We start from the raw sequence: 18,437 nt of genomic DNA, 5'->3' as shown, positions 1-18,437 counted from the left end.
CTCAGGGGCCACAGAAGGATAATTTCCTGAGATTTTTAATAAATGGAAAACTGGAGAGGGGCTGACTAGAATCCAGACAGATGCACTCCACACTGCAGTTTTGTTGCAGGTCCCAACTGTAGATAAACATTATCATATGTCTAGTATGGCAAATAATTTATAATAGTTATCCCATACATCTTCACAGCAGTTCTTTGAAGTAGGTCATGGTTAACTTAGCTTTATAGATGGGTAGAAATGTAGTGTTGGAGGATACCTAGTGTGCATAGTTGATAGGAAAAACCTTGTCTGTCCATGCACATTGGACAGCCTGCAGCTAATAAATGGTCAATGTTCAATAGGGTTGCCTGATCTCAATCTGCAGAATACAGTAAAATTGCATCTTAGGCACATTTACTTTGTGCAATTTCAGCTATATGCAGTTGAAGGCAGGCTGGTTGAAATTGCACAAGTTAAATTCAAGCAAGCTAGAGACCTCAAAAGCTCTCTTTGCACCAGGTCCACTTAAGGTTACTTGGTGGATAAAGAGTTTTAAAATCTCTGCCTTGGTTGGGTGGCAAGGCCTTTTCAGCGTGCCTGCTTTGGGATGTTCTTACAAGAGCTCATAGGAATTCAGATGGACCTGTGAGATCTTGCATGAGTATCCTAGAGCCATCTGAGTTCGCGTGCGAACTCACACAAGCATTGCACAGATGGCCTTTCCTCACAAGCAAGGCAGAGAGCTCAAAAGCTCTTTATGCGCCAGGTAACCCAAGTGGAACTTGTGTATAACGAGCTCTTAAGCTCTCTGACTTGCTTGGGGGGCAAGGCCTGCTCAGTACACCAGCTCTTGTATGAGCTCAGAACAAGCTAATGGACAGGCTTGCTCTTAAGATTCTATAAATATTAAAGATACAGTAACAGACATCATCACTGGGTGTGTGTGCAAGGGAAGCTGTGGAATAGGAGAGAGGAGGATGCAGTGTGAGGTGGTCTGTGTGCAAGGGAGAGTTTGAAAAGGACAAAGGAATAGTTAGGTGAAATGGGTGATTAATTAAACAGAATTAAATTAATACACAAACACACATACATGTAGTTATTGAAAACAGTAGATGGCAAGCATAATCTTAGGGCACATTTTCTGCTTTCAGTCTGATGGGAGAGAATGTCTCTTCTAAAATGATGTCATACATCTAAAAAAGTAGGTGGGTTTGCTTCAGAACTATTGTTTTTACTCATATACAAATATAATAGATGAGCTGACAAAACATATGATTAATTATTTAACTGAGTGAGCTGTACCAATAAACTCACAATTTTCAGATGCTTGCTCTCTTAACAAAATCATCCAAGCTGCAGTCTTCTGCACATTTACCAAGGAATCAGCTCTATTGAATAAACATATGATTGCACTGTCAGTTATTAGGTTTTGCTTTTGGAACTAATAGTACATCTATGTGTAAATGTAACAGTAGAACAGCTAAACAGAAAGGCACCACATCCAATTTTCCATACCAGGAGGTGGCTTTTCAGTGAGGTGGTTTGGAATAGTTTCAGAACAGTGCCACTTTGCATATACAAATCATGCTCACTAATAACTAATCTCTCAGTGCATGAGCTAAACTGGAAGAGAGAACTGATAATGCTTAGCTAGGGGTTTGAACCTGCTCACACTTCCACTTGCTGGCTTTGCTGCAGCTGCAAACGATAGGTTTTTTTTAAGGCTGCTAATAGGTTTTTCAAAGGCTGCATTTAACTGTTTTAATTGTTTCACTTTAATCACATTACATATTAATATTGTATTCTTCATTCTGTAAGCTGTACAGAGAATGTATGTTGATGGGTGGTCATAAAAATAAGGTTGCTAAATAGAGAGAAACCTATTGAATATTGGGTGGTGACTTTTGATAACACAAGCAGTAGCTAAAGCACTGTCTTCTAGAATCCTGCTGAGACTAAGGCAGCTGCTTTTCCACCTGCAATAACATTGCTTCTTGTTTCACTGCAGCCCCAGCAGGTGTATCCAATTGGTATAAATTAGCTAAGGCACAACAGTAGACCTTTGCTTGATACAGCAGGAGTTCTGAAGCTGAGGTTTGCAAGGTAAGTGCTGCTTTTTCCTTGTTCTGCTCCCTGTGGCTTTTGAATTTAGTCACCTATAGGGAACCATCTGAAGCAATGCATACCATGTGGGTTCTCATAATAGTCAGTAGTGAGCACGCTGCAGAGAGGGATGAGCTAGGGCATACAGCTCAAGTCATGCAAGACTCCTTGTATTTCATGGGCAAATATCATGGGTCAGGCTGTGCAGTCTTAATAGTCTACTTGACTGCAGCATATCTACACCTGAAGGACAATCAACAATGGTCCCCCATCCTGCTCCTGGGTTAGAGAAAGCGTAAAAAAACCCCTCATACTTAATGAGATGGAGAGTGGGCGGATGCAGACTCTCAGCTTCTGAATTGCCACACAATTATTACTACAACAGATGTACAGCACAAGAGGCATGTTTTTTAAATGCTATACTGAACATTTAAGTTGCACAGAGGGAAGGAAAAAGGTCAGAGGTTAGTGATGGCAGTGGAGGAGGAGATAGCATGAGGCTGTACTGATTCTAATTTAAGAGACTGGTGCTGAAGAGGGAGAAGGAATTGTACTATTGTCACCCGTGATTTATTGAGCCAGGTTTCTGAAATGATAAGTGTGAATGGGGGCTTTATTGCAATACAAATAGCAGATCAAGACCATGATCTGGATTGGAACCGTCCTGGCAGGCGGCCTGTTATTTATTCTTTAAAAATATAAACACATCTGCTAATATTGTAAATGGTACTGCATTTAGTCTGGCCCTTAAGATGATTTTGGATGGATATTAGATAGTCCTAGTTTAATAGCTCTATGAATAGTTAGGACAACAAAATGTTAATCCATGTTTGGAAGCGTGCCAGCTCTTTGTATAAGTTGCTGGAAGCATACAGCAGGTTAAATCTTTGTGCTTTGCTTGTGGGCTTTCTGGAGACTGTTGGCTGGCATCTGTTGGAAGAAACAGGGTGCTGGACTGGATAGACTTTTGGTCTAATCTTGGTTCTTATGAAACAGTGAGCAGTGTTCCTCACTACTGTCTCTTTTCCTTCCTACTCTTTCTGCAATGCAAACTAAGGTGACATAAATAACAGCTAAAATGCACAAAATGCAGCTCATTTTGCATTTTTTGCTGGAAATTGGATCCTGACAACCTGAGCCAGGTGCTGTTTCTCTCCAGTCTTAGTGGAGCTTTGTCCCTGGCTTGAGTGGATGATGTTGCCCTAAGCAGCTATTTGCTAAGTTTTGTTGATGAGATGCCTTGACTGCACATATTATTACACAATGAGTGTACTGAGTAGGGACATTAAATTGCCTTTAATTGGAGCAGCTTGACTTCTTCTGTTCCTTTTGGTTGCTCTGGCAACTAAAGGCAATTGAGTCCATGCCTGATAGTTAATGAGGGGACACTGCTATTCTCAATTCCTGATGAATCATTATAGCACTTCCCCATGTGCCACAAACTTTGGTGTGTATCATCTAAAAGCCATTCTTGATTATGATCTACAGTATCAGAATGTTCCCACCTTTTCCTCCATATTTTCTTGGGGTTATGGATTTGAATTTCACATAAAGGCCACCTGAGCTTCTTTTTAAAGCTGTCCCCTTATTTTGCAGCCTTCTCACTGATCTTCACTTGCTGGCTCTGTCAAGCCTTTTTAAATTTTGATTTCCTCAAAATGTCCTCCAACATCACTGGTGCATAGGGTGCATAGGTAGAGGTGGGTGAATAGTCCTACAGAGGAAAGGTTGTGTGTTTTCAGTTTGCAAACTGAAAAGCTAACACATGCAGAATTCAAATCCATCCAGCAAATCAGTTTACATGTGGGCTAAACTGAGTTTGAATGCCAGAAAAGATTATAGTGGAAGGAAAGACCTGCCTTTCTTGAGCAGGCTAAAGACTGGTTAATTACCCAAAGCCACTAGAAGATACTGTTCCTGCTGGCTGATGTCTTCATATATTTCTCCCTTCAAGTAACATTGTTGTTTCCCCTTTACTTTTTAATTTTAATACAGGGATGGGGGACTTGTCATCCTCCAGGTGTTTTTGGACAGAGGCAGATTTAGAGGAGTGCAACTGGTTTGGCTGCATTGGGTGTCAAGCCAAGAAGGCACCTCAACACTGACAAATAACAGAAGCCGAGAGGTGGGAGGGGACACCAAATTTTGATGTCACAGTTTTAAAGCTCAGAGTCCTCCACTGTTCTGGACTACTGTTCCCATCATCCCTGGTCTTGCTTTTTGGGCTCATGGGTGTTGGATATTTGAAGGGCTACAGGTTCTCCATGCCTGTTTTAAAATAATATGTATAATCTCCCATCAGGTACAGGCCTATGAATAGCCGACAGCCAAGGCAACACAGCACTGCTGGTCTAAAGACAACTCCTCCCTCTTGCATTGTTTAGAACTAGTAAGTTAAGAGACACTCCCAAAAAGGAAAGCTGAATATGTCTTTGTTCTGTGGCCACTAAGTGATCTTGAACTAAAGCCTGGTAGAGGTGTTGGCAGCAGGCTACTGAGACTTCATTTTTGTGTCTACCTGTTCAAATAGCAGTGATGACAGGTAAAATTTTGACTTGGTAGAGCTGCAATTCCTAACCCTGCTGTTTTCATCACAATAGGTCTTGTACAGCACTTATTTCATACCCTCCAACATGCCCCAGAGGAGAACTGGAATACACATATTTCAGGGCCGTGATCTTGTGAGAGCCAGGTGACTTGAGTAAAAATGCCCCACCCCCAAAATGTTGTTTTTTTAGGGCCATGTGACTCTCATGAGAGCACGGCCCCCCAAAATGGGATGTCTCACTTAAATCAGGACAGTTAAAGGGTGTTATTTAGGAACATGTGCCATTACACATGTGCAGAATGTCACGGTCTCATAATCTCTAGCCCCATCCCCCTGTCAAGTATTCTTTGCACATCTATGGACAAGGAAAGAGCTTTCATGTAAGAAGGCCTAAATATGATTTTCAGAAGATTGACTCCATACCTTTTATTTAGAAATTAAGCATTAATTAAGATATTCCTTATTCCCCACCCAGTTATATAAGAAACAATATGCACCATAAAATTGCTCTTGCTCATTCACATTGCTTGTATCGTGGCTATGGGACTTATGCTACATTTTACTGAAAATGAAGCCGTGTGTAGGAAGGCTAGAGAATTTTGTTTTTCAAACATCAGAGCAAAAATCCAGTATTAAGTATAAAGCATGTTCATGAGTTTACTTGGTTAGAAGATTCTGATTGATCAGTACACAAAGGCTGATTTTTCATCTGATAAAACCAGGCAAGAGAATTTCCAGCTTTACTTGATAATCACTTTTGGGTAGGTTTTGCCCCTATATTGTGGCAAATTGGGCACAACTTCTACCAAGTCCTTTTTAAAATCTGCATCACCATAAAAAAATAATATCATGTGCCTTTTAATTCTCTTCCTCTTGTGCACTATCCATAGGCATCTCTGCAACTACCTTAGTGCTCATGTCAAAAACAATAGTATTTGCAGGTCTTGTACTTTTACCTTCTGAAGTCAGGAACATTAGGTTTCCCATTTCAAATTATGATCTGTATGGGCAACTGGGTGGAACAAGAGCTTGAAACTGACCTTCCATTCCCATTCCTCCACCCCTTTTAGTTTCAGAAGAGGAAGTAGATTTACTTGCAGAACTGCCTGCCCCCTTTGCATCTAAAATATTAGCTGCAGTCTCCAATTTGAGGCATCAGCAAAGGAGGAAAATTATAATTCTTAGATTACGGTACTTGGGTGAGACCTTCCCTGAAATAGTGTGTCCAGTATAGGTCACTCTGTTTAAGAAAGACTGTTTTTAAATTGGAACAAAATTTAGACAATATGCAGCCTCAGTTCTCAACTGCATGCATTCTGTGTTACATGAGAAGCTGGAAATGTTGGGCCTGTTTAGCTGATGAAGTAGAAGTCTGAGAAGCACTGACTAATAGTTAACATGAACGGTACTAGGCCTTGTGATACTCCAACTGTTGCTGAACTTCTAGTTCCCATTAGCTCCTGCCAGCATGGCCAGTGGCCAGGGATGAAGGAACTGAAGTTCAACAATGTCTTTGGGGACACAGCACCCCCCCCCCCGGTATATACAGCCTACCAGAGCAGGTTGCAAAAGTTTGAAATGTTGTATGTAGCAATAAAAATACAACAACACAGAAGATGACTGCAAAACAAAAGAGCACTTAAGCCAGATAAACCCATATCCTACCGTATTTTTCACCCTATAGGACGCACTTTCCCCCTCAAAAAATGAAGGGGAAATGTGCGTGCGTCCTATGGGGCAAATGCAAGCTTCAGGAGAGCCGCAGTGCCAGCCCCACAAGGTCGGGGGACAGCGTGCTTCTCCCCACTGCCAGCCCTGCAAGCTCCAGGGAAAGCGGGGAGGCGCAGCGCATCTTCCCGTTGTCCCCGGACCTGGTCTGCAGGCGGGTGGCGGGGAGAAGAGCGCTTCTCTCCGTTGCCAGCCCCACAAGCGCCTGGGGGCGAAATAATTTTTTTTTCTTTATTTCCCCCCCAAAAAACTTGGTGCGTCCTATGGGCCGGTGCGTCCTATGGGGCGAAAAATACGGTAAGTCAAATCCAGACAGATTTTTTTAAAAAAAGCCTTTACCTGGCAATGAAAAGATAACAGAGATAGCAGCGGGAGGCAGATTCCAAAAGCAAGATGCTGCAAAACAAAACAAAAATCATATCCCTGATCACTTTATAATCATGCAAAAAACCACATCATGAAGATCTTAGGGTGAGCAGGCTTGTTTGGCAGCAGGTAGTCCTTGAGATACCTAGGCCCTGTAAGCCATTTAGGCATTTGGAAGTTAAAAGCAGCACCATAAATTGGCTCCAGAAACAGACCTGGGAGCTAAGACCGGAGAGCTATGATGTGGCTAACTGTGGTTATTCAGGAAACTATAGTCTGTAGATTCTTTAACACAAGCTATTAAGACTTATTTCAGGGCTGAAAACAGGTAGTGAGGATTCCAGATTGAAGGTGGTTGACCTTCATGAGGGGGGTCAACAGTAGAAAATGAAAATCTGTTCGCTCTCTACAGGAATTTTGCCTGTAAATATACATAACAAGAAAACTTCCAACATGCTAGCATAGCTTTCCTACAACTTTTGAAAGTACAAAAAAAATTAATTGATTCTAAACAGTGCTTATATAGGAAAATGTATCCACTTTATAGGGAGCATCAGTCAAGCTATGTGTGGCTTGTCTCATTTTCTTGAGATTTGCATGGTTTTACTAGAAACTTCCCAAACTGTGTAAAGCACGTTGTTGCCCCCGCCTCTTGTGCTGTTTCCAGATCTTTTAAGTGGGTTTATGCATGTATGAAGGATCCTGACTAAGGGGAGGTGATGATCATCTTAAGCTGCCTTTACTTAGTAATTCAACTAAGTTTTACTTGGAGAAGACACATGAAAATTTATGAACATGACTTAGGTCCATTAATTTCAGTAGGTCTGCTCTGAGTAAAACTTCATTGAACACTACCCATGGCATTTACATACAGTGGTACCTCTGGTTAAGAACTTAATTCATTCTGGAGGTCCGTTCTTAACCTGAAACTGTTCTTAACCTGAAGCACCACTTTAGCTAATGGGGCCTTCTGCTGCTGCACAATTTCTGTTCTCATCCTGAAGCAAAGTTCTTAACCCGAGGTACTATTTCTGGGTTAGCGGAGTCTGTAACCTGAAGCGTCTTTAACCTGAGGTACCACTGTACATGCCCATAAAGTAGCTTTCCAGATCTTTGGCAGTGGAATCTGGAGGGAAAGGAAGCGTTAAGTTTGTTTCTCAGGCACCTGTATTACCCCATGAATAATTTTGCACTTAGCATGGTGGATAGTTTCCAAAAAAACAACAACATTTAAGTAAGGTTTGTTTCCTTTCTTTCAACGTGGATGCTATTTCTTTCTCTCTGATAGCAAGAGGCAGGCAGTGTATTAGTGTTGTGGGAGAGAAGGCAGAAAAGACCTCCCCTATCCAAACCCTTTTGTGCCCTGAAAACTTTTGCACAGGTTTTGTAGCTGCAGTTTTGTGTGTAGCTGCCTTACAACAAAGGAAACACAACTTGCTGTGTGGAGCGGCAGTAACGTTTCCTACCGCCCCACACTTTCTGAGAATACTTCCTGTTTGCATAAATGTAGTATGTGCATAGGGTTGTGTGCATGTCTAGAACAATATTAGGATAAAGTTTAGCATGTAAACATGGGGCCAAAATGCAGATTTTTCAAGCTGTTGTGATGTTTTGGACAGTAAATCCCTATTTTCTTTTTTAAATAAAGGGTTTGTAAATTTAGCTGGGGGCAGGGGGGAAGATGGTGGTAGCAGCAGCAGCAGCAGGGAGGTAAGAGCGAGGCTCACTTGGGTGATGACTATGTGGGTGGGCAGGTGGCGCAGCCCTGCTTGGCTTTGGTGGAGGGGTGCACTGGCAGTGTTGGTGGCTTGCTGGCCCCGGGTGCCAACAACTCATGCTACTGGTGGTATGATGTGGGATGTAATCCACTGGGAGCAGTCAAGTACATTACCTGTTTTGCCTAGAGTGGTCATGCAGGGGATGTTGATACAGTCAGTTGAACTTCCTGTTCCCTCTTGGCCTGGAGCATCCTTCCTTGCATGTGACTAGTAGATGGGCATGACCTTTCCAGACCTGGTAAAAGGCCAAGTCACGCAGCCACATCCCCTGTCTTCGATCTTCTTTTTCATCCTGCAAACATCCTGATTCACCTGGACAGTACTGCTAGCTGGCTGCCTGCCAGCAGTCTCCCCAGGTTATCTCCCATATGGGGTAAACCTGTTTGTACATATTTGTACGGTAACTAAAGCCTGCCTTCAGGGATCACACTGTGCTCTGCCTGATCGTGAGTAAAACTACTTTTTGTTACTTATGAATAAGACTATGGTGCCTTTATTCTTTTAGGAGGGATCAAAGAGGCCTTACCAGGGCAAGCCAGATTGAATTGTTTATTGTCTTAAGAGGCTCACACGAGTCTGCAACCAGTTTTCTGCTGCATAAAGGGGGACTGTACTCTACTAAATGAAGAAACTTGCTAGCGCCAGTTAGGAAGGAATCAATATATAGTGGTACCTCGGGTTAAGTACTTAATTCGTTCTGGAGGTCCATTCTTAACCTGAAACTGTTCTTAACCTGAACCACTTTAGCTAATGGGGCCTTCTGCGGCTGCACAATTTCTGTTCTCATCCTGAAGCAAAGTTCTTAACCCGAGGTAATATTTCTGGGTTAGCGGAGTCTGTAACCCAAGTGCCACCCTCAACATTCCCATATATGACACATGTAGTGTATTACAAACAGCAGCACTTCCATACTATCCTATCAAGAACGCCGTATTCTATTGATACATCATGTAAGTGCTATTGTTTCAGCAGCCAAATTGTCCATGTGGAAATGATTCATGGCACACCCTTCTTCTACTGAAAGGTGAACAGTTCCAGCTGTTCCTCCTTTTTCTTGTCTGTGTGAGCGGCCAAGCAAGAGCATTTCACTTTCACAGAATTTTGTTTGAGTTCTGCTTTCTAACACATGGACAGGTAGGATTCACTCCCACAGAGTTGTGGTCTTTTGGAGCTCCTGCCAGGGTAACTACAGGTTTATCCGCTAACTGGCAAATAAAACAAGACAGCATAACAAACATGTAGGAAACCCGATTATTCAAATTTATTAACATCAAGAATTATGCAATGATGCTGTAGATTTTTATTAACAAATAGAAAACAGACTGTATACAACAGTGACCCCTACAGCACTATGCTTTCACAAGGTAAAAATGAATGTTCTCTCCAACATCACCAACCCAGGATTGTTGATTTCAATGTAATTTGAATACATTGGATAATATAGTTAGAGACCTTTCCACCACCTTATTTATAGAACTATGCACCTGGGAGAAGGCTGTAATCTCCCTGCCTTTAGTGCAAGTGAGAGAGAATAAGGAGTATTAATATATAGTACCATTAAATTAAGTCCAGTAGCCTTGCCACATTGGTTAATTAGACCATCCTGTCATAGTGAAAAATACAGCATTCTAATGACTTTTAAATGTGGTACAGGATAGCAGAAATTATAGTTACACTCAGCCTCTGAGAACTGAATTCCTTACCTGAAGAATCCCACCCCTCCCTCCCTAATAGCCAAGGCACCCCCATGCCGGGGTTGTTTGTGCAGGAAGGCTTGACTTCCCAGAGTTGTGCTCTTTCACCTTGGAAGGTGCTCCAATGCACTTGGTTGGCCACAGTTGCCTAGGCAACAGCACCTCAGGATGCTACTGGCACAGAAAGAACTAAATAAATGTGTCGGTCAGGTCCCTTTTGGGAACTTGGTTTTTGTGCGGCAAGGATGCCACATTTCCCCCCCATCTTAACAAGAGAATCCCAAGCAGTGGGTCTCTCCCTCAAATGGAAAGTTCATAAGGGATCTGCTGACAAATATGAGGTCACTGGACACATGTCAATAGGACCAAGCATCTAATAGCTGCTGGAGTCCCACCTGACAGACAGGCTTATGAATAAAAGGCTTTAGAAATAAGCATTAAGTTGGCTCCAGCTCTATGAAATTGAATATTCTACAAAGGACTGAAGAGGGAGTGGAAGGGTCCCAGAGCTGTGAGCCAGCCACTAATATTAACCTGGGGCTGCCCGAAAATGGGCAGCACCACCTTGATTGAGACAACAAAAGAGTTAAGGGCGGGGGAAGCAAAAGGAAATTCAAACCCCACCACCTCCATTCTTCTGTTTTGCTTGAGCAAAACATTAAGACTTGCAAAAGAATTTAAAAAAGAAAAGATATAAAAGACTAAGTTTAACTATTTTACATATATAAAAGATCCCATTCCATCCACCCAGTGACTCTCACCATGAAATGCTGTCAAGGGGAGGAGGAGGAGTGGGGGCATTAACAGAAATTCATCTGGAAATTGGAAACGCTAGAAGCTGGTCCCACCTTTGGCGCTGTGGCAATGAACCCAAATACTGTGGTCAGAACTGGTTGGTCATGGGGAGGCTTGATGCTGCAACAACAGCAGCAGCATCTGCACAGAAGGACTAACAAATGGGCGGCTGGCTGGGAAGAACCCGTCTCTGCTCTTGGACATTCCCGCTGCAACTGGCTGAAAGCGCTAGTTACGTTGCATAGTGATCGAAGCTGCCAAGGTACTCCAGTGCAGCCCTGTAGCACAGCTGATACTGGTCCTGGGGAAGAAGGAAGAGAATGGGATAAGCAAAAAGCCTCTAAAGGAGACCACCACTTCTATCACATCATGCTGCAAATACCTGCAAGCCGACTCCTTCACCACCTCACTCTAAAAGAGGCAACTGGCTAGCACCAAGCCCTGCATCTGATGTAAAGAGGGGCCATTTTGCTCAGATTAGTAAGCTTAGATTGGGAGTGAAGTGCCAGTTAAACTGCAGGTGGGAGAGCAGCAAGCTGACTGTATGGGAAACCCAAGTACTGAATTTTTAGCAATGTAATTTACTCTCATGGTGCACCAGTAAAATATGTCCTATATAAAAAGGAGGATGAATAATGGATTTCTGCTCTCCGTCTCACGACCCATCCAACCACTGGTTCTGATATCCTTGCACTACACAAAGAGCAGCACAGAATCACAGGTCACATTGATCAGGTGAAAGAGAGGCCAATCCAAGCTGCCATCAAGTTAGACCAGAAAACAGCATGGGTTCTAACCAGAGGATAGCCACTGGCCATGTGTAATCCTTTGCAAATGCTTGCTGGCACTGTTCTTTTGCACAGTATAACCATGACTACCTTTTGGGACTAACCCAGAGTGGGGTTTAACTCATGGTGAGAAATCTTGGCTGGAAGGCGCTCTGATGTGGCTTCATCAGTCTTGACCGATCTAGCTGTCTCACCTTTTTAAAGCCTTTTACAGGCTTCAGAAGATGCTGTAGATACTAGTTGTGCCAGTCATAGCTTAGCGTAATGCTGGTGGTCAACAAAAGAGGTTTAAAGACCGTCTCAAGGCAAATCTAAAAAAATGTAGTATAAACACCAACAATTGGGAAACGCCTGCCTGCAAGCACTCCAGTTGGAGAACAGCCTTACCAAAGGTGTCATGGGCTTTTAAGACACGCGAACTCAGGATGCAAGGGAGAAATGTGCTAAGAGGAAGGCACGCTTGGCAAGTCCACACCGTGATCAACTCCCACCCAGAAACGAATGTCCCCACTGTGGAAGGACGTGTGGATCCAGAATTGGCCTCCACAGTCACTTACGGACTCTTTGTTAAAACTGTGTTTATGGAAGACAATCTTACTTGGCTATGAGTGATCGCCAAAGGAGAAGATTGTATATACCCTATATATCTCATAGAACACATCAACATGGGAATGGGGGCAAGATCGGTGGCTGCTTGATGTGATTTATATGGAATATGCCTACTTACAGAGAAAGTTGCATCCCTTTTCCATACTGAAAGCAAGTGAAAGCACAGTTTTGGTTCTAAATGCTTGCCCCCAGTCCTCTGTGCAGCAGCGGGCTGGTGGTTTACCTCTGTTTGCACCATGGCTGGTCGTTGTGTCCTCAAGGTCTTCACAGTCTGGAACATGTCAACTACGCCCTCATAGCGCATGCGCTCCAGTACAATGCTTAAGGTGATGAACACCCCTGTGCGTCCGACCCCCGCACTGCACATAAGGAAGAGAGAAAGAGACACAGTGAAAGGGAACTGAAGCATCAAAAGATCACAAAGATCAAAAGAAGCTCTCCCAAAAGCTAAAATATCTCTCTACAAGTGCCACAATGTTTTTGTGTGCTCAAAACTACAAAGCAGAGATCTCCCCTGCCTTTTACCAAGGAAATGGCTTCTATACCTAGAAAGGTGAGGCCATCTCTGCAATAGTAATCTAGCTTTCCCTGATGACCCCAGCCTCCTCACCACTGGCACACAGCACCTAGCCAGCTTCCATGGACAAGCAAACAGCAGAGCTTACCTGCAGTGTACAGTGATGGGCCCATCCTGGCCAAACTGCTCCTTGGTTTTATGAACTTGCCCAATGAAGTCAATGAAGCCCTCTCCAGTTTTTGGTACTCCCTGCTCAGGCCAGTCCGTGAACTGGAACTGCCGGATGGTTCTTGACTGTCCATCCTAGTTGTGGTTAAAGGGAGATATAGTCACTGCATCCTCTCAAAACACATGGCAGCCTTCATGGTCAGGCCTTTCCTACTGGTGCCAGAAAAGCCTTGAGGGGAGGCCCAGCCGACCTAAGCAGATTTCCTTGGTCCCTAGTGAGTATTTTGTTTTATATAGCAGGGTGTAGTAGATATAAACACAACTGAAATCCTTGCTTCTGCTTTCCAGCTGTCTCAGCCACTTGACACACAGTAACACCAATGCAGAGGGTGATAAAGCAATGGACAATCAGATGCACGTTGAAGATAAAGCCCTTCTGTCCTGTGCTACTTGCAATTTCTGAGCAGTAATGGGAAATAAATATTGGGGAATTCAGGGTAGGCTGTGTGGTACTCACCCTGGCATCAGTGACCTTGAACTCACGCAGAATGTACTGGGGCATGTTGTATTCAGCCATGGGATCCACCACAAAGTACTGGTACCGAGCAGAACGCTCTGCTGGCCAGTACTGGTGGCATTTCTCCTGAAAAGCAAAGGAAGAGTCAGAATTGTTACAGTCAAAATGTGTGATGTGACTGAACTTGAATATTTTAGAGTGAGGTGCCTTTTGACATCTTGTCCTGTTGGGTAGTACAATACCCACACAACTCCATGCTCTAATATGCGCAGCAAGACACTGATCTATTTCTTCCCTCCTGCCATGATATGATTGATTAGACTCCCCTTGCTCCTGCACGCCTCCATTTCCCATGACTTCCTGATTAGCAATCAGCCTGCTCTTCCATGCCAAGTTACTAGGTAGAAAACCTCAGTTCGAGCCCAAATGCCCCTTTTTTGCTGGCTCTGGGCAAAGCAAGAAACCTGAAGCTGTTAGCTCCTCTTAAAGTTTGAGTGGGCCAGGGGGATCAAGTACATTGATGGTTGCAGAGGATACTTGTTCACCAACTGGGTCCCAGCAGAGCTAGTCAGCCATGTAGCTGGAGATGGACGACTCCTGCAGATTGCGTGCTTAATGAGCATACATTCTGATTTATTTAAATAAAGCTGACAAGGTGGTTATACAATGTTCACTGTTTATTCAGCAATCACCTGATTTGTTTGTGGAGAGGTTATTTGACTTCATGTGAATCATTTGTTATATTTCTGGTGCATTTTCCCGTCACCACAAAAAAGTCATTTTTGTTGTTGTGCAAGAGTTTTAATTCACTTCAATAGCACAAACCTAAATTTACTCGTATGCAACTGAATCCCTCCCACAAAACAGTTACAGTCTGAAGACTTCAGTGCAATGAGTTTCACCTTTAGCAGTGACTGCAGTCCCCTCTAGCATTAGGAGAATGAAAGCAAAATATTTGCTCCCGAGACTGGGCCGTACACCTGGAATCTCACTGGACAAACAGCCCCAGAATAGATATCACTTGGTAGCTGAGGGTGCTAGCTTACCCGCCCCATCTCTCGCAATTTGGTCAGCATCACCACAATGGTAGAGTTGTGCTCCCACAGCATCCTCCAGAAATCCTCTGTAGTTTCAGCAAGGGGTCCCTGTGTGGCAATGTAGGCCTTTTGCTGCCTGCAAGGAATCAAACATTTCAGAGTGGTAGATGACTGACACTTCTGGGATGGAAAGGAGATGCTTAGCAGTTAGGTCTAGAGAACTAGATAAAGGGCTTGCTGGGGGAGAAGAGGAGGACTTGTGCCACACATCTGGATCTCTGATAGCATCTAGCTGCTTCCTTCTGCAGTCCTTGCCCACAACCACCTGTTCCACTATGAGATCAATAAGGCTAAGCCCCTTGATGAAAGTAGAGTATTAACACAAAGGTACTAAGAAATTGCGGGAGGCAGTGGAAGACAGAAGTGCCTGGCCTGCTCTGGTCCATGGGGTCACGAAGAGTCGGACACGACTAAACGACTAAACAACAACTAAGAAACTAGCCAAAGTTACTCAATGTGAGAAGAGGGATATTATATAAGTTGGAGTAACTAATGTTATTACACCAGTTGGATCTTCTAAAATGCACATGTGGGGTGAAATATAATACCAGAGTAGTGCTACAACTCTACAATAAGCTTTTTGTAAAATTGTGTGAGTTCCTTTGAGGTGTGCAGGAAACACAGTATTCGTTTTGTAATGACCCCAAAGGGTGGAATTTCTGTCACTGCAAAACTCTAGCTACATTGCTGACTTCACAGAAATTAGACAGTAGTTAGCAAATACATACACAGACCCCGACATATGCTACCAGTGAAGACAGTGAATCCTGTTTCCCCAGTGATATGTAGGAAAATAAGTCAGAAAATTGAAAATAGCATCTGTGCCATCTGTATTCTACCACTATGGGGCACTACAGATCCTTGAATGTAGTCTTAGGCTCTCAGCCTTATCCACTCTCATTTAATCTCTCCACTGGTGCTAAAAATTAATGAATCTGTTGTAGGACAGCTGTAATGTGTGGGACAGAGATGGAAGCTGTTCCAAGGTGGATTTATAAGACATCATAAAAGGCAGGAGTGGGGCGGGGGGAGGTTAGGTGGCAGAAACAAAGGCGCTAATAAAGATGCAGCTTCAGAGCCGTCTGTAGCTCCTTGGGCCAATTGATCTCTTTAGATAAAGTGGAGAACGATTGCTCACTTCAAAGGGAAGGACGGGAAGAGATAAACAGGGGCCTGCAGGGACGGTTTAGGTAGGACATGAAATGCTACCACCTGCTGCTTTGGCACACATTTTTGCCAGCGCCCCCCTCCCAACCTTAGCAGCTCTCTTGCAGCACCAGACACATGGAGGTGGCGGCTCTAACACACTCTGGGCACTTGAAATCTGAAGCAGATAAGTGGCCAGGACCTCATCTGCTCTTCTGTTCCCAGCACAGCAGCCTAGAGGCCTGGCATCAGGCTCCCGTTTTGCACTGAAAAGCCTCCCCATGTTGCTGGACCTCTGCCACTCAAATGCTCTCCTAAGATATCTTTTGCACTACCAATTCACAGCTGTTTTTGTAGCCTCATGGGGTGTCTCAGAGATGGGGGCAGGGAGTAAGTTATAGGACAATGCTTCCTTTGCCCCCATGCAGAAGGTGCAGCCCTTCTCAAGGATCCCCAAGTCCATTTTGGAGGCAGATTTGCTCTTCCCACTGTTTCTTTGCTTTCAAGTGACAGGATTCATTTCAGTTGCTGTTATTGCAGCACTGTGAACAACTTTGCAAGACAATCCCATTGTGGGAGGTGAACTGTACAGTTGATTACCAGCAGTATCTTGGCTAATGAAAAGCTGAGGATGCAGGAGCCAGTACCTGTCACCCCCAGGCTAGTAAAGCCTGAGAGGGGAAAGGTAACTTCTATCAGGATCCCAGGCTCTGGGGAATAGGCAGCTTGAAAAAAGCCCCATGTTTGCTAATGAAAGGCTACTGTCTGTGCTCTTATTGAAAGACAGAGCTGTCCAGCTTACATTCAAATTTAAAAGTAATTTATATACTATAAATATATTTATAACTAAATATTGAACACAACTATTTTAGCAATTTATTAGATTTCAGATGATAATTCTAAGATGCCTATTTAAGGATGTAAGCTTCAGTTTAAAATTATTTTAATATATTAATGAAATGTTGAAATATTTAGGATGTGGTTAATGTTATGATTTCTACTGATACCATATAATAGCATCAACTTTTTTAAAAAAAGAAAAGTAAAGAAAAAAGAACACAGAGAAGCAGCAGCACAGCAACATCACAGGAGGAGAGTTTAAACTCTTGTTTAGAATGACTACATTACCTATAGCCATCTACAAAGCTGGCATTGATGTAATCTGAGCCCTCGACGCCTCGGATTGGCTGCAGGCAAACCCGTGTCAGCTCATAGGGCATAATATTCACCAGGCGGTTTTTGAATTTGTTGCAGGGGAGGTTGGCACTGATGAATCGTGAGGTATGTGCTTTAGAGTTGGCGAGGAGCTGTTAGGGCAGAAGTACAGATTAGAGGGGGACAGGGGCACACAGAAGTTGTAACTACTCTGGGAGGAGCAGCTCCCATATGATGTACACACATTTATTCACTCTGCCACATAGAATAATGACCGAGGAAACAAAAGATGCAGGAAGCTGGGCTAAAGCAGCCCCTCTGCCCAGATGAAATATAGGGGGCATTCCAGCAGCCCTGAAAAGGAAGAAAATTCCTGCCTACCCTGGCAAAGGTCCTGAGGAGCCAAGACCCTGGGAGGAAGTCTTTTCAGCCAAAGCAGGGTCAATTTGCCCATGATGCAGAGACAAGCTCAGCAAGGATCTATAGCCAGTCACAACTCCATGATGAGCGTACCCTGTTCTTCAAGTTCACACTAAACATCTTACATGTACACCTAAAAACATAGGCCCGTGTGTGTGTGTGTGTGTGTGTGTGTGTGTGTGTGTCTTAGATGGGCACTTAGGGTCACTTTATAGTATTCTTCCCCTGGGAGCTCTTGTTATTTGCTTTTACTCATTAGCACCTTACTAACACTCATTCTAACATCATTCCTGACCTGCTTAGAAGCATGTACCTTGCTCTTCTGAGCAACCCTTGCCTTCTGTCTCATGCTGGGGACTTCTGGCCCATGGCTGAAATATCCTATACTTAGAGGGAGCCTCAGCACAGGACATTGCAGAGAATACCAAAATTTGTGAGATTGGTATTTTAACACGTTTGTTAGCACTCATCAGGACCCAAACCTCTGATGAAGAAGGGGAGTGGGACTCTCTGGTGGTTTTTAACACAACTGGGTTAAACTCCACAGCTCTCTATCTTCAGAGGCTGCTTCTTAGAAAACATCCAGCTCAAGGGGACTTTAATATTGGGACACCCCCTCCTCTAGAACCGTGTGTGTGTGTGTGTGTGTGTGTGTGAGAGAGAGAGAGAGAGAGAGAGAGAGAGAGTTGAAACTCAGGTTGAGCCCAGCAGTGTCTCCCATTCATTAGACCTACTCAGAAGGAGAAAGCAAGCCCCATGTATACTCTAAGCAGCTCTAGGAAGAGCTGCGGCCAACAGGTCCTCTATAAATGCCACCCATTCCCAGCTGCTCAGTGCTAATTCCACAGCTCCAGGAGATAAGCCCTTGTTTAGCCTAATAGCTTCATCTCCTTGCAGGACAGCTTCCTTGCTTGGCAGGAAAAGGACCATTTTTTACATTCTCTACCAGAAAGACTTAGGGGACCCTTTATGGATGTGCTGCCCAGTTTCTTTCTAATTGTATGAGGACTTAGGAATCTGTTTTGCTCC

General features: G+C 43.7%; 1 protein-coding gene and 2 long non-coding RNA genes across 25 annotated transcripts in view; 2 read left to right on the top strand and 1 right to left on the bottom strand.

Moving 5' to 3' along the window:
* Nucleotides 1–18,437, top strand: part of LOC310846181 — a 394,522-nt gene that overhangs the window by 16,189 nt on the left and 359,896 nt on the right. The gene's annotated exons all lie outside the window — the stretch shown is intronic.
* LOC310846176 overlaps nucleotides 1–18,437 on the top strand; it is a 35,162-nt gene that overhangs the window by 6,923 nt on the left and 9,802 nt on the right. The window contains exon 3 of one of the 3 annotated variants that reach the window (XR_014565175.1): nucleotides 1,997–2,082. This is a non-coding gene — a long non-coding RNA (uncharacterized lncRNA). Of the gene's footprint in view, nucleotides 1–1,987; nucleotides 2,083–18,437 lie in introns of all 3 variants that reach the window. The other 2 variants (XR_014565176.1, XR_014565177.1) reach the window with 2 other exon arrangements.
* The window catches only part of PTPRF (protein tyrosine phosphatase receptor type F), a 485,633-nt gene continuing 476,937 nt past the window's right edge, over nucleotides 9,742–18,437 (bottom strand). For all 20 annotated transcript variants that reach the window (XM_083742226.1, XM_083742229.1, XM_083742216.1 and 17 more), the window contains 6 exons: nucleotides 16,962–17,140; nucleotides 14,637–14,763; nucleotides 13,591–13,716; nucleotides 13,054–13,208; nucleotides 12,612–12,747; nucleotides 9,742–11,292 (listed from right to left, as the gene is read on the bottom strand). In XM_083742226.1, the coding sequence (XP_083598352.1) occupies nucleotides 11,224–11,292; nucleotides 12,612–12,747; nucleotides 13,054–13,208; nucleotides 13,591–13,716; nucleotides 14,637–14,763; nucleotides 16,962–17,140 (792 nt within the window). In that variant the 3' untranslated portion in view covers nucleotides 9,742–11,223. The remainder of the gene's footprint in view (nucleotides 11,293–12,611; nucleotides 12,748–13,053; nucleotides 13,209–13,590; nucleotides 13,717–14,636; nucleotides 14,764–16,961; nucleotides 17,141–18,437) is intronic.

Source organism: Podarcis gaigeae (assembly GCF_964106915.1).
Source record: "Podarcis gaigeae genome assembly, chromosome: 6".
Classification (NCBI taxonomy): Eukaryota; Metazoa; Chordata; class Lepidosauria; order Squamata; family Lacertidae; genus Podarcis; species Podarcis gaigeae.
The sequence above is the reverse complement of the archived record's forward strand: the minus strand, read 5'-3'. Positions and strand labels throughout refer to the sequence as shown.